The sequence below is a fragment of the Doryrhamphus excisus genome, chromosome 2 (genome assembly GCF_030265055.1).
Source record: "Doryrhamphus excisus isolate RoL2022-K1 chromosome 2, RoL_Dexc_1.0, whole genome shotgun sequence".
NCBI lineage: Eukaryota > Metazoa > Chordata > Actinopteri > Syngnathiformes > Syngnathidae > Doryrhamphus > Doryrhamphus excisus.
The window spans coordinates 28,649,141-28,665,270 of NC_080467.1; the positions used below are offsets into that span (position 1 = coordinate 28,649,141).

A 16,130-nucleotide genomic window follows, 5' to 3' on the forward strand; every position below is an offset into this window, starting at 1 on the left:
ACATGTTGAACCGTAGCTCCCCAGTGACGGCGGCACTCGTGCTTCAGCCCCAGATTGTGACACTACCATGCTTGGGTGTAGACAAGGGACTATTTAGGGTAAAGTCATTGATACAGTAAACTTGCTGAAATGTAAGGGGTGTACTCACCAGGAAGTATTATATATATATATATATAATCATAACGTGATTTTAGTTACGCTAACAACGGGTTATTATTTTCTTTGGATGGATGATCTAAGTCAATTCCGTGCCGCCAACCATAAAACCTCAGTCCTCAAACTTGTCACCATAGTCCTTGATTGAAACCGCTTCCCGAAAATAATCATAGATCCAACTGTAAAAAAAAACAAAAACAAACGCCTGGCACTAATTATCCAGCTGACGGGAGGTTGATGGAATCAACAACTGGGAATTGCATTTCCTGTTAGATTGTTTACGATAAAGATACTGGCTTTACTGGTTTGTGTTTGAAAGGAGTCCATTTGAAACGTATCAACAACGCATGTTTTTGGTTCTGCAGGCTGCATCGTTGACGGTGGACTTGTGCGGCGACGACCAGGAACCGGGTTACTGCGCTGTGAGCAACGTGGCGGTGCACACGGATTGGTAAGACTGAAGGAGAGCATTCATTCACTCATTCATTTTCTACCACTTGGGTATGCTGGAGCCTATCCCAGCTGTCTTCGGCGCGAGAGGCGGGGTACACCCTGGACTGGTCGCAAGTCAGCCAATCACAGGGCACATATAGACAAACAACCATTCACACTCACATTCATACCTATGGACAATTTGGAGTCGCTAATTAACCTAGCATGTTTTTGGAATGTGGGAGAAAACCCACCCATGCACGAGGAGAACATGCAAATTCCGAGGGTGGAATTGAACCCTGGTTTCCTAGCAGTGAGGTCTGTGCGCTAACCACTCGTCCACCGTGCACCCGACTCCCTATTAATAAATGTAGTATTTTACTGCATAGAAAATATGTTTAAAACCTTCTACAACATTATTAGAGCTCTCTAGACATGAAATAGCACCCCTATGGTCACCCCTATGGTGTAACCTAGCATGTTTTTTGGAATGTGGGAGGAAACCGGAGTACCCGGAGAAAACCCACGCATGCACGGGGAGAACATCCACACAGAGATGGCCGAGGGTGGAATTGAACCCTGGTCTCCTTGCTGTGTTAGGTCTGCGCGCTAACCACTAGATCGCCGTGCGACTCCCTATTTATAAATCTAATATTTTTCAGCATAAAAAACATGTTTAAAACCTTCTACAACATTATTAGAGCTCTCTAGACATGAAATAGCACCCCTATGGTCACCTTTACACTGCTATTACCCAATATAGTAGACATAATAAGAGGAAAAAGGACGATATAGATTTACATGTTAGCATTTGGAGAGTTCCGGTACACTGGCTAGTGGCTATTGTCTCGTCGGCAATTAACCTAGCATGTTTTTGGAATGTGGGAGGAAACCGGAGTACCCAGAGAAAACCCACACATGCACGGGGAGAACATGCAAACTCTACACAGAGATGGCCAAGGGTGGAATTGAACCCTGGTTTCCTAGCTGTGAGGTCTGCGCGCTAACCACTCGACCACCGTGCACCCGACTCCCTATTAATAAATGTAGTATTTTACTGCATAGAAAACATGTTTAAAACCTTCTACAACATTATTAGAGCTCTCTAGACATGAAATAGCACCCCTATGGTCACCTTTACATTCGTATTACCCAATATAGTAGACATAATAAGAGGAAAAAAGACAATATAGATTTACATGTTAGCATTTGGAGAGTTCCGGTACACTGGCTAGTGGCTATTGTCTCGTCGCTAATTAACCTAGCATGTTTTTTGGAATGTGGGAGGGAACCGGAGTACCCGGAGAAAACCCACGCATGCACGGGGAGAACATGCAAACTCCACACAGAGATGGCCGAATGTGGAATTGAATCCTGGTTTCCTAGCTGTGAGGTCTGCACGCTAACCACTCGACCACCGTGCACCCGACTCCCTATTAATAAATGTAGTATTTTACTGCATAGAAAACATGTTTAAAACCTTCTACAACATTATTAGAGCTCTCTAGACATGAAATAGCACCCCTATGGTCACCTTTATACTGCTATTACCCGATATAGTAGACATAATAAGAGGAAAAAAGACAATACGTATAGATTTACATGTTAGCATTTGGAGAGTGGCCATTGTCTCGTCGCTAATTAACCTAGCATGTTTTTGGAATGTGGGACGAAACCGGAGTACCCGGAGAAAACCCACGCATGCACGGGGAGAACATGCAAACTCCACACAGAGATGGCCGAGGGTGGAATTGAACCCTGGTTTCCTAGCTGTGAGGTCTGCGCGCTAACCACTCGACCGCTTATTTATAAATCTAATATTTTTCAGCATAGAAAACATGTTTAAATGTACAACATTCTATAACATTATTAGAGCTCTCTTGACATGAAATAGCACCCCTATGGCCACTTTTACACTCCTATTACCCAATATAGTAGACATATTATATTATATAGTATACATGTTAGCATTTGGAGAGTTCCGGTACATTGTCTCGTCAGTGTAATATTATTATTAAAAAACATATTTGTCATAAATATAACAGCACAGGAAGTCGATGTGCATTTTGTGAAAAGTTCCATCATGATGGGGTGATTTTTTTTTGTGACTCACACATGCAAGGGCTTTTATTTTGGTAGGGGGCTGGAATTTCCACTTCCACCTGCTTTGCTTTGTATCATAGTAACTCACCAAAATCCACAAATAACGTTTAATCAAACGCACATTTCCCACCAACCAACGCCAAAATTGTGTCAGGAGTTGCGTGTCTGCTGGTCGTCACCAAAAAAAACGCTTTTGGCCTTTATTAGAGGGGGGGTGTTAAATGATCCTGGGAATAACTGGGATGGGGGGGGCGGGGGGTGTCAGTAATTCTGTGTGCTGTTAATGAGTTTTCCTTCATCCTGGCCCATCCATTGTCTCGAAAACAGCTCGTAATCATTGTGCTGACCGCCGCCGCCACGTCAGGAACAAGTGAGGTAACCGTAGAAGCTCACTTGGCACCCTTCGCCGTAGCCACGCACGGCCAAGATGTCGTCCAATCAAAAACAAAGCAAACTTTTTCTTGACAAAATGTTTGTTCCAGCAAGTGAGATCATTTCTCATTCGGAAGGGACTTTAGTTTACTTTACCCGTGTTGCTAAAAAACAGACAACACTGCCTCAAAAGTCAACAACAAAAATAATAATAATAATAATTTAACAAAAATAATGTATTTGTCGGACTGCCTAGGGAGTAAAAATTAAAAAAAACATATACAATATTTAAATGCATTGTGTATTATTAATATATTTTTTAAAAAATGTATGTGCTGTAATAGTAATACAAATTTGTATAACATAAAACATCATAATGTGTATTTTTTTTAATCACTATTTTTTATTATTATTTTATTTTTTTATTTTTTATTATTATTATTTTATTTTTTTTAAATTTTATATTATTATTTTTATTTTTAACTTCAAGAAAAATAAAGAAATAAAATGATGGCAAGTAAATTAATTTAAAAAAATTATAATAAATCAACTAAATAATTATATGAAATAAAAATGTGTCATAAAAAGTCTAAGCATTAAAGACTTTTTTAAACAACAAAAATGCAAAACGATATATTAATATATGAACAATAAATAAAAAATGTGTCATAAAAAGTCTAAATTTTCTCATTAAAAAACATTAGACTAAAAAAATTAAACAACAAAAACAAAACAATATATTAATATATAATTACATAAATAATACGTACAGTGACATCACAAAGTAATAAATACATACATCATGAATAAAATATTTAAAATACTGGAGTAAAAATAAAATAAAAAACATATACAATAATTAAATGCATTGTGTATTATCAATATATTTTTTTATATTTTATGTGCTGTAGTAGTAATACAAATTTGTAAATTAATTTTAAAAATTATAATAAATTAACTAAATAATTATATGAAACTAAAATGTGACATAAAAAGTCAAAATTTTCTCATGAAAAAACATTAAAGACTTTTTTAAACAACAAAAATGCAAAACGATAATTAATATAAATACATAAATAATATGTACAGTGACATCACAAAGTCATAAATACATACATCATAAATAAAATATTTAAAATACTGTATATACTCTAATAGTATTAAAATAGTCATAAGATAAAATATAACTTTATGTTGCAAGGAAAAATAATTAATAATAAAATAATAAATATTTAATTAAAATTTTGAAAAATAAATTATTTAGATAATACTAAAATATATAATAAAAAGCGTAAATACGCTCTTAAAATGATTAGGAATATTGTACAAAAAATAAAGACAAAAATTAAGATAAAAATAAAGATGAAAATAACATACATAATATTAAAATACAAATGTTTTATTGTTTTAAAATTGAAAATGTATTTATGCTTTTGTTAGTTATAAAATGTACTTTTATGCGTGCGTCCATCAAACGGTGGTCTTCTGTGCGTTTCAGGATCCTGGACGTGCAGCCCAACCGTCTCTCCGTGGGGGGCGTCAGGTCCATCGAGTCCATCCTTCATCGTCGCGGTCAGGTCGCCACCCACGACTTTGTGGGCTGCATCATGGAGTTGGCCGTCAATGGCCGCCCGCTGGAGCCCAGTCAGGCGTTGGCATCGCACGGCATCCTTGACAGGTCGGTCCTCCGCCCTCGGGGGGGGCCTTTGGTACCGCTTTCACCATGTTACCATCTTGTCCTCGTTCATCCCATCTGTCCGTCTTCCTTAACGCTCCTCGTCTCTTGCTGTGGGACATCTGCTCGTTCTTGCTGCAGAGATTTTTTTTTTTTTTTTTTAATTTAATGGAGAAACTACACGAGCGAGGCGCCATCTTTTAATATGCTAATGATGCAAAGTTCTTTTCAGAAGAACTCACGGCCCGTTTTTTTCTTCAGTAGACTCCCTCAGGCCGCTGACTTGTCAAAGTGACGAACGTGATTGTCCATTTTTCATCTAGATGTCCCAGACTGGAGGGGGCGTGCACCGCCAGCCCCTGCAGACACGGGGGCACCTGTTTGGACCGCTGGTCTTGGCAGCAGTGCCAGTGCGTGGATGGCTTCACTGGCAAATACTGTGAGAAATGTAAGTGTGCGCCTTTGACGTGTCTTTCTTTGTGACACTTGGTGACGCTAGCGGGGTTATTAGCCGTGATTCATGCAACTGCAAGCAGCTGCTTCGGTCTCAGCTTTGTGTGTTCGGATGTGTCGCGTTATTTGCTGAAGTCCAGTGAGGCGTCTTTTTGGCGTATTTTTGGTCAAATTCCAAATTGATGCATATTTTTTTTGGTACAGTAAGAATACTTGGTTTCATGCTTTTATTTGCTTCAATAATATTTGCTTTAATAATGTGACAACCCAATCCTGAATATGGATGGATTATACTTTCACTTTGCATACTGCATGAGTACACATGGTGGACCCGACAGAATGGTAATGGTTTAATTTCATTTGAACATGCATCAGATTACAATTGAATGCATCACATAATCAGTTCCCAGTTCCACATGTCCAAAAGGAGTAGGAAGAAGCAAAGCTTATTAAATCCTACCCCTCTATCTGGTACTTTTACAATTAGAAACTGTTACATTTGTTCACTTCCTGCTTTCATAATATAATTAAAGTTTTTTTATTATATTTTTTAATTTTAATTTTTTTATTGAAAATATTTCTTAGTTGTTTGCTTCCTGCTTTCCCAATATAATGTAAGTTTTTTTAAAAAAAAAAATTATTTTTAAATTTTAATTTTTTTTATTTTAATTTTTACAATAAGTAACTGTTACATTTGTTCACTTCCTGCTTTCCTAATATAATTTAAAAAAAATTATTTAAATTTTTTTTATTCAAAATATTTCTTAGTTGTTTGTTTTCCTGTTTTCCTAATATAATGTAAGTTTTTTTAATTAATTTTTTGGATTTTTTTATTTTAATTTTTTTATTTTAATTTTTACAATAAGTAACTGTTACATTTGTTCACTTCCTGCTTTCCTAATATAATGTAAGTTTTATTTTTTTTATTAATTTTCATTTTTACAATCAGTAACTGTTACATTTGTTCACTTCCTGCTTTCCTAATATAGTTTTTAAGTTTTTAAATTGTTTTTTTTTTGTCACGTACCGAAGTAGGAGGTGATATGATTCAATGATTTTAATTCAATGATTCAATGATTCAATGATTCAATGATTCAATTTTAATTTTAATTTTAATTTTAATTTTAATTTTAATTTTAATTTTAATTTTAATTTTAATTTTAATTTTAATTTTAATTTTAATTTTAATTTCATACTTCAGGTTTATGGTGGTTTCTGAAACCATTATAAAGACACTTTTTGTTTCACAGACATTACACCGGACACGGCTCTTTCTCTGGATGGCACCGGCCGCCTGGACTACACCCTCAAGCAGGGACCCAAGCGGGACATCCTGCTGCACCGCTCACTGCAGGGTACCGCCTCGGAACCCGGCGCTCCAAGCCGTCTGGAGGTGAAGTTCAGAACCCGTGGCAAAAGCGGAACGTTGCTGCACGTCCAAGCGAGCAACAACTACACGACTGTGAAGGTGACGACCCTGATTTATTGGAATATTTTTAATAATGTGACAAAGGTATCTGACAGTGTGTGCCTCTGAGAAGTGTCGGGTTAGGAATAGGGATTCTATATCTTAATATAATATATATTATTATATTATAATATATTATATATATTATAATATATTATATTATATATATATATTATAATATAATATATTTATATATATAATATATATATTTTTTTACTTTTTATGCCTGACTGCTGCGCCCCGTCCCGCTTTTACCCTTGTTTTTAGCTCTGAATGAATGTATGGATATTGAATTTTAATGCATCTTTTACTCAACTTTTACTGTTTTTATTCAACTCTATTTTTTCTTATTTTTCTCTACTGTAAAGGGTCTTTGAGTACTCTGAAAAGCGCTATGCAAATAAAATGTATTATTATTATTATTATTAACTCCAATGTATCACATACAACAGCTTAACATTAACGAAGGGGGCAGAAGGGCACAAACTTTAGCAACTCTAGCATAGCTAAACAATGCAAAAGTGCTAACATTGGAACTGAAACATTAAGCTGGGTGCACCTTTTAGTTTTTTTTTTACAAAGTGATGGTATACATTGGGTCAGTCGATTCGTTTGGCTTTGGACATTTTTGCTTTACGTCTATAGAGCAGGGATTCTGGAAAATTGGAATTTGGGGGTTTAGTGACCCCCATAAAGAAGTTATGGCTTATTGTCACAAAGTGCCATAAATAGGAAGGCCACTCGACCAACAAACAAAATACACATTCTGAGCCAATTACTCGCACTTACATTATAAGTATAAGGATAAGTGAATTTAAAAATACTGTATTATGTATTTTTATGATGTGTACTTTTTTTTTCATTTTTTTTTGGGCTGTAAAAACAGAGCGAGCTCATCTAGTTATGAGTGTTTTTTTTACAAACTTGCTGTTCATAAACACATATTACTATTATTTAAAAGTCATTTTGCATCAATGCAGGAAACTTAAAACTTAAACAACATCAGATTTTATTTAAAACTAAAAAAGCTCCGGTTGTGGTTTTACCATAAAAGCTTTTTCGAGGAAAGTAGAAACCTCTGAAGAATTTAAAAATGATCAGGGGAGGAAGTCTGCAGTTTGACTTAAACATTAAAATTTTTGAGAGACGGACTTCAAATCCACGTATTTGATTTGTTCCGTCTCTCCCCCAGCTAAGGAACGGCAACATCCATTACATCTCGGACGCGGGTGTGAGCGGGAAAGTGGAGCGCACCGTGGCGGATGTGGTGTTGTCGGATGGTCAGTGGCACACCCTACTGCTGGTCAAGAACGGTTCCACCACCTTGATCCAAGTGGACGGCAGCCACTCCAGGGTCATCCAGCACCCCACCCAGGACTTTGGAGGACTGGGTGTCTCCACCTTGTCCCTCGGAGGGATACCGTCTGGACCCGCCCAGCAGAAAACGGCAGCAGGTGAGGATTGACAGATGTAAGGCGAACACCCAAGAACGGCAGAACTTCAGATGTGTATTTTTGAACTCTGAACTCCTGGATCAGGATGCCTCCCAAACGCCTCCCTGGGGCGGTGTTCAGGGGGCGTCTGACCAGTAGGAAGCCTTAGGAAAGACTTTGTTAGAATGACTATGCCTCTCAACTAGCCTGGTAATGCCTCAGGATTTGCCGGAGGCGCTGGAGAAAAAGGCCAGGGAGAGGGATAGTCACGGGCTACCCATGACCCTATCCTGAAGATGGATGGATGGATTTTTGACCCAGTTACAAATTATACTTTCACTTTGCATACTGCATGAGTACACATAAGAACATGCAGTGATTTGCTGGTGGACCCGACAGAATGGTAATGGTAATGGTTTAATTTCATTTGAACATGCATCAGATTACAATTGAATGCATCACATAATCAGTTCACAGTTCCACATGTCCAAAAAGGAGTAGGAAGAAGCAAAGCTTATTAAATCCTACCCCTCCATCTGGTACTTTTACAATCAGTAACTGTTACATTTGTTCACTTCCTGCTTTCCTAATATAATGTAAGTTTTTTTTCATTATTTTTTTTTATTTTAATTTTTACAATCAGAAACTGTTACATTTGTTCACTTCCTGCTTTCCTAATATAATGTAAGTTTTTTTTCATTAATTTTTTTTATTTTATTTTTTTTTATTTAAATTTTTACAATCAGAAACTGTTACATTTGTTCACTTCCTGCTTTCCGAATATAATGTAAGTTTTTTAATTTCAATTTCAATTTTAATTTTAATTTTAATTTTAATTTTAATTTTAACAATCAATACCTTTTACATTTGTTCACTTCCTGCTTTCCTAATATAGTATAAGTTTTTAATTTTTTTTGTCACGTACCGAAGTAGGAGGTGATATGAGCATCTAATGCCATAATGGGTACCATAGTAAGTGTCAATATAGTGATATATATAGCACATCATGACTGGTTCAAGACTCTTCATCCTTGTATTTAGCAAACATCAACTGCTTGTATTGTTTCTTGAATTGGCTCATCGTTGTGCATTGTTTGATTTCCTTACTCAATCCATTCCATAGTTTGATTCCACATACTGAAATGCTATGGATTTTTTAACGTAGTCCTTTTGTTCCTCGAAAGGAACAAAAGCGTCTTCTCCATTGCTGGCTGGACTTGGTCACCATCCAACGCATTTATTTCTTCTTTTTGACACAGCCGAGATTTACCTGCTTTGAATTTACAGTACTTGAACAAATGTTTCTTTATCCAAACATCAGTCACAAAAGCAGAACAAATAACCATTTCATGGACGACATTTGCTGTTTTTCCTTTTTGTTTCCTGCATCTTCCGCCCTAAATCACCAACGCTCACATCTCCTCCTGGCTGAGCCAACACACTTTGGAGGAAGAGGTGAAACTGAGTGTTTTCCAGCAGGCAGCGTAGTAAATTTCATATTTTGCGGGGACGGAAAAGTAATCTTCACGCCACGGACTAATGCAGTGAAAGTTGGAGTCATTGCAAGCATGCAGACTCGCTGTTAATCAACCTTGACCTCTGCGGTGCATTGTCACCGTTCCATGATCATAAGCCCAGGGGGGCTGTGTCTCTGGATGGAGGATTTGGGCGTGTGGCTGCGGAACTGCTTGTAAATAAAAATAAATAAAAATAAAAATAAAAATAAAAATGCATTATATTTGGAAAGCAGGAATAAATTAATAATAAATTAATAAAGTAATTTTAATTTTTAATTTTAATTTTAATTTTAATTTTAATTTTAATTTTAATTTTAATTTTAATTTTAATTTTAATTTTAATTTTAATTTTAATTTTAATTTTAATTTTAATTTTAATTTTTAATTTTAATTAAATTACTTTAAATTATATTAGGAAAGCAGGAAGTGAACAAATGAAATAAAACCATTGCCATTACCCCCAACTAAGAAATAAATTAATAATAATAATTGAATAATAAAATTAAAATTACAATTAATAAATTATATTATGAAAGCAGGAAGTGAACAAATGTAACAGTTACTGATTGTAAAAGTACCAGATGGAGGGGTAGGATTTAATAAGCTTTGCTTCTTCCTACTCCTTTTGGACATGTGGAACTGGGAACTGATTACGTGATGCATTCAATTGTAATCTGATGCATGTTCAAATGAAATTAAACCATTTCCATTACCAAAAAATACACCAATGGCCTCAATCTGCTCTGGGATGAGTTGAATAAAAGTCTTATTTACATTGCCCAGGCGGTGTTGGTTGACAATACACAAAGACCGAATCACATCCAGACCCAGTCATGCAACGCAGATGTACGTCTGGAAGCCATGATGGCTCACAACACTTTCCATTTCTCTTTATGTAAATCAGCAAGCTCAACATTTATTTGTTTTAAAAACAATTAGCTGTCCAAACAGACTTCATTGTGTTGTGATTAAAGAGCCAACATCCTGTTTGCCGGCGAAATCACCCAACCAGAACTGCTGTGTCCTTGCGGCGTCTAATACTTTGTCCCATTTTTTTTTATCCGCAGGTTTCGACGGCTGCCTGGCGTTTGTGAAATACAACAACGAGAACCTGCCTTTTATCGGAGAACACAGCCTGGTTGCGTTAACAAAGACTAGTCCGTCCGTCAAGATTGGCTGCAGAGGTCCCAACCTGTGCGAGAGCAGCCCTTGCTGGGACGGCCTGATGTGCATCAACCAGTGGTACACCTACCAGTGCGTCCCGCCGGGCGACTGCGCCTCCGACCCTTGTCAAAACCACGGAAGCTGCGTCCCTGATCCGCATTCCGGTTTCTCCTGCGTTTGCTCCGAGTTCTACACCGGAAAAACATGCGAGACTTTAGTAGCCTGCTTGGGCGTCCAGTGCCCGCAAGGGACCACCTGCAAGACGGCTAACAATGGCGGTTTTGTTTGTAGTCCAAAGCCTGCGACAGAAGCGATGGTTCTGCCGATTTGGGCGGTCCCCGCGATTGTCGGTAGCTGTGCTACAGTGCTAGCTTTGGTGGTTCTCAGTCTGATCTTGTGCAACCACTGCAAGGACCGCAATAAAACCAAAGTGCCAAAGGAACCCAAGGAGAAGAAACCCAAGGAGAAGAAGAAAAAGAAGAAGAAAGGTAGCGAAAATGTGGCCTTTGATGACCCCGACAACATCCCGCCTTACGGAGATGACATGACGGTGCGGAAGCAACCGGAAGGAAATCCCAAACCGGATATCATTGAGAGAGAGAACCCTTATCTGATTTACGATGAATCCGACATCCCTCACAACAATGAGGCGGTCCCCAGCGCACCCTGCGCACCGTGTAACGGTCCCGAGGCTGATATCGAGCACTATGACATCGATAACGCCAGCAGCATCGCTCCATCGGACGCAGACATCATCCAGCACTACAAACAGTTCCGTAGCCACACGCCCAAATTCTCCATCCAGAGACACAGCCCACTGGGCTTTGCCAGGCAGTCGCCCTTGCCCCTGGGGGCCACGAGTTACTCCTTCCAGCCTCAGTACACTCAAGCACTTAGAGCCACCCCGCTAAGTCACTCCCACTCAGCTTGCCCCACGCCCAACCCTCTCTCCAGACACTCGCCGGCCCCGTTCAACAAGCCCGCGTCCTTTTACAGAAACACTCCCACCAGGGAGCTCAATCTTTCCCGCCGCGAGGGCAGTCCTCTGGATTTACACAACGACATGTGCCAACCGCCGCCCATGTTCAACTACGCCACCCGGCTGGGAAGGCGCAGCAAGAGCCCGCAGACTATGGCCACCCACGGCCACTCGTCCCGCCCTGGCAGTCGCCTGAAGCAACCCATCGAGCAGATCCCCTTAGAGACCGGACCCCCCGTGGGGCTCTCCATCGAGGAAGTGGAACGTCTCAACAATCCGCGTCCTCGTAACCCCAGCATCTGCAGCGCCGATCATGGTCGCTCCAGTTCGGAAGACGACTGCCGCCGGCCACTCTCGAGGGTTCGGAACCCTGCCGACGGAATCCCTGCGCCGGAGTCCTCCTCGGAGAGTGACTCGCATGACTCCTTCACTTGCTCCGAAATGGAGTACGACCGGGAGAAGCCCGTATCGTACAGCTCACGCGTTCCCAAGCTCTCGCAGGTGAACGAGTCCGACGCGGACGACGAGGATTACGGCGGGAGGCTGAAGCAGAGGCGGTACTCCAGCCGCCGAGCGGAAGGGGGTCCTGGCGTTGTTCAGTTTCCCCCGAGTGAGCAACACAACACCTTGCCTCACAAACTCGGCCCCCCGGCCGGGGGCTTCAATTGGGACAATCTTTTAAGCTGGGGTCCCGGTTTTGGACATTATGTAGACGTGTTTAAGGACTTAGCCTTGCTGCCTGAAAACGCGGCAGCAAAAGACATTGAGATGAACAGCGGGGACGGATCTGTTACCATCCTCAACGAAGGAGAAGCTGAACAATATGTATGAGACTATTTATTTGGATCTGATCTTCTCCGCCGCGACTTCGTGTTTTTAAGTCAATCAAAACGATAAAAGACGACTTTCAATGCAGTAAGGCAGAACCTGACACCTCAAAACGGGGGGTTACCGGTCTGGGCTCGGCGGTCCTATCTTGCATAACTGGAGATCCCGTATGTTATCTTGGAGAAAACCAATATGGGCGCTCTCTTCCAGCTGCACAAGATAAGATACGCTAACGCTAACACTCCCGAGGAGAGAATTCCAAAAGAAAACTCTGTTGCTAATGAATTCCCGGCGAAGGCTACACGTGTCTTTGATCAGCCTGCACCTGCACATGGTCCAGTTCTTCGTCTGTTATCGCCTCGCTTTGTGTTTTCTCACAGAAGGCTGGCTAATCGCTCCAAGAGTGAGGATGAATCAAGTCGCCTGCCTTACAGACATTTGAGGATTTCAGCATGAGGGAGTGTTTTTTTTTTTTTGGTCTTTCCAGGCAAAATTATGGACCCAATTCCAAAAAAAAAAAAAAATGAATTTGTGTAAATTGTTTTTTTTTTATAGTGTCATCCGTGTCTTGGTCCAATTTTGTTGACATTTTCGTATGGTTTATTATTAACTTAAAATTACTTAAGCTGTGTTTTTATGGATATATTTCATAAAGCGGAAAGTAATGTGTTCTTACTTTCGGGGAAAGTAAGGGTTCAAAAGGCCTATTTTTTACATCAGTTACATCCTGTATGTAACATCACTATTTTCCACTTTTTATAAAACTATAACATGTTGTATGCTTTGTACTTGTAAAAAGGCAATAACAGAATAAAAAAAAGTATTTATTTAAAGTCGCTTTTGTGACCTCTTTAATGTCAGTACTTCATAGAGTGATATAATATTGGATATTAGAGTTGTACCGGAAGTTTTGGGGTTTTTTTCCCCCAAAAAGTGCTACTTGTGTTCATTTTTTTTCGAAAATATTACAAGTTTACTTTTGATATACTGCGAGGTCTTGTGAATGTATTTAATTATTATGACTTTAGGCTCACATTACTAACTTATTCTAACAAATGTACTACTTTTTCTGAATTATTTTGTTTTTGTCGTGTAGTTTTACGGCTCATCGTGAACATTTTACGTTATGTTGGTAAAATTACAATTTTGCAAATTGCATTAAAATTACATTTTTTCCCCCCAATACTTTTATTTAAAAAATAGAGTTTTAAATGCAAAATTGTAAAACTATTCATCAAAATATTTTCAAATTGATTCTACAATTTTTCTGTTTTTGAAAATGTTACGACTTAACTTTCAATTATACCGCAAAATTCTCGCAAATGTCTTCCTACCACAAATATGACTCGTTTTACTACCTTTTTCCTACAAAAGAAATACTTTTTCACCTTACTTTTTCACCCTTTTTTTCTGAATTATTTTATTTTTGTCGTGTAATTTTACGGCTCATCGCAAAATTTTCGTTACAATTGAGCAAATTTTTGTTACAATTGAGCAAATTTTATTTTAGATTTTTTCCCCTCATACTTTTATTTTAAAAATTAAGTTTTAAATGCAAAATTGTAAAACTATTCATCAAAATATTTTCAAATTGATTCTACAATTTTTCTGTTTTTGAAAATGTTACGACTTAACTTTCAATTATACCGCAAACTACGTTACTCGTATTTCTGGAAAATTGTGACTTTCTTAAATGTTTTGCAAAACATTTTTGTCATATAATTTTATACATTATAATGTATAATTTTTAACTTGATATTATAAAATGCAACATTCTTGCAAAAGTACAAGTTTTTTTCCTTGTAATTTTAGGACCTCATTCGTATTTTTTACTCAAAATCACAACCCAACATTATTTCGTAAAAATAACTAAATACATATTAATTAATTAATATATTTTTGGTACAAATAGGGGCTGCACTCAAAGCCTTCCCTCTACTAGATAGCTCATATTTTCTGCAGTTGAGTAAAAAAATGCCCTCGGCCATCCATATGCAACATTATACTGCATTTTGACAATCAGACGCGTGATTGAAGGTGTGAAAGAGGCAACATTGAACTTCCCATGGAGCTCAAGCTGAGCACTGAACCCACAAAAATGTCATCAAGAGTCGAATCCCCCCGAATGATTTCCATGTTGACTTCATAAAAAAAAAAAGTATTTATGAAAGATTGTAGCACGGAACTGCTGATATTGGCCCCTCCAAACAACAAAAAAAGGTTGTTTGTTATGAAGATTGATGATGATGAGGCTCCTCCTAAATAGCACATTCATCACTATACTGATACTGTAGTAATACTACTATAACTCACGAAGAAGCAATGTGGAACTTTTGACTATAAAAATGGAAAGTTAGGAGTGAAGAGTGTACATAAACAAAGCTTTATGTAAACTCTTCCATAAATCAAAAGCATGAATTTACTGTCCGAAGCACAAGCGTGCCGTCATATTGTTTATTATTACTTCAATGCATTTCAGCTTTGTCATATAGGTGAAAAAAATCACATTATTAATATCAACTTTACTCTGTTTTCTAAATATTTATTTGCTTTCTTCTCAAATAACTTTATTCTCATCATATTTTGACTTAATTTCCATAATAAAATTTAATTTTCCTCCAGCCCAATTAATTAAAAAAAAACATTATTTTGTTTTGTTTTTGTCAGCTTTGTCATATAGGTGAAAAATCACATTATTAATATCAACTTTACTTTTTGTTTTCCAAATATGTCTGCTTTTTTCTAAAATAATCTTTGTAATTTTTATAATTCTTATCATATTTCGACTTTATTTCCATAATATTATATTTTTTCCTCCAGCCCAATTAATTAAAAAAACATTATTTTGTTTTGTTTTTGTCAGCTTTGTCGTATAAGTGAAAAATCACATTATTAATATCAACTTTACTTTTAGTTTTCTAAATATTTCTGCGCTCTTCTAAAATAATCTTTGTAATTTTTATAATTCTTATCATATTTTGACTTTATTTCTATAATATTATCATTTTTCCTCCAGCCCAATTAATTAAAAAAAACATTTTGTTTTGTTTTTGTCAGCTTTGTCATATAGGTTTGTAATTTCTATAACTTTATTCTTATCATATTTTGACTTTATTTCCATAATAAAATGTAATTTTTCCTCCAGCCCAATTAATTAAAAAAAATTATTTTGTTTTGTTTTTGTCTTTATATTACAATATATTGCCTCATGTTATTATGACTATTTCAATAAAATACAAAATGCTTCTCTCTTAGAATAAATAAATAATATAAATAATTTCTGTTGTTTTGTTATTTAATTATTTTATTTTTGTGGAAGGAAGACAGAAAAAAATAAGAGTATCGGCTAACAGACGCTGAAGCAGATTGATGAGAAATTAAGCTTCAGAGTGAAAATGTGCTCCTTGATGAATGATATCAAAATTATCCTTGCAGGTTGTTTAGTCTTACAAATGATTGTGTTAAAATAAGAATGAGCACACGGCCATGAAGGACTCCGGGAATGGAAGTCTGCTAATTGAAACCCTGGAGGCCCCCCGCGGTGCATTTA

General features: G+C 37.4%; 1 protein-coding gene across 1 annotated transcript in view; it reads left to right on the forward strand.

The window, feature by feature from the left end:
* fat4 (FAT atypical cadherin 4) overlaps window positions 1-13,395 on the forward strand; it is a 127,906-nt gene extending 114,511 nt beyond the window's left edge. Inside the window, exons 12-17 of the mRNA XM_058054070.1 lie at window positions 522-607; window positions 4,562-4,741; window positions 5,062-5,186; window positions 6,442-6,659; window positions 7,852-8,113; window positions 10,677-13,395. Of these exons, the coding sequence (XP_057910053.1) occupies window positions 522-607; window positions 4,562-4,741; window positions 5,062-5,186; window positions 6,442-6,659; window positions 7,852-8,113; window positions 10,677-12,583 (2,778 nt within the window). The 3' untranslated portion in view covers window positions 12,584-13,395. The remainder of the gene's footprint in view (window positions 1-521; window positions 608-4,561; window positions 4,742-5,061; window positions 5,187-6,441; window positions 6,660-7,851; window positions 8,114-10,676) is intronic.
* Window positions 13,396-16,130: the final 2,735 nt, after the last annotated feature.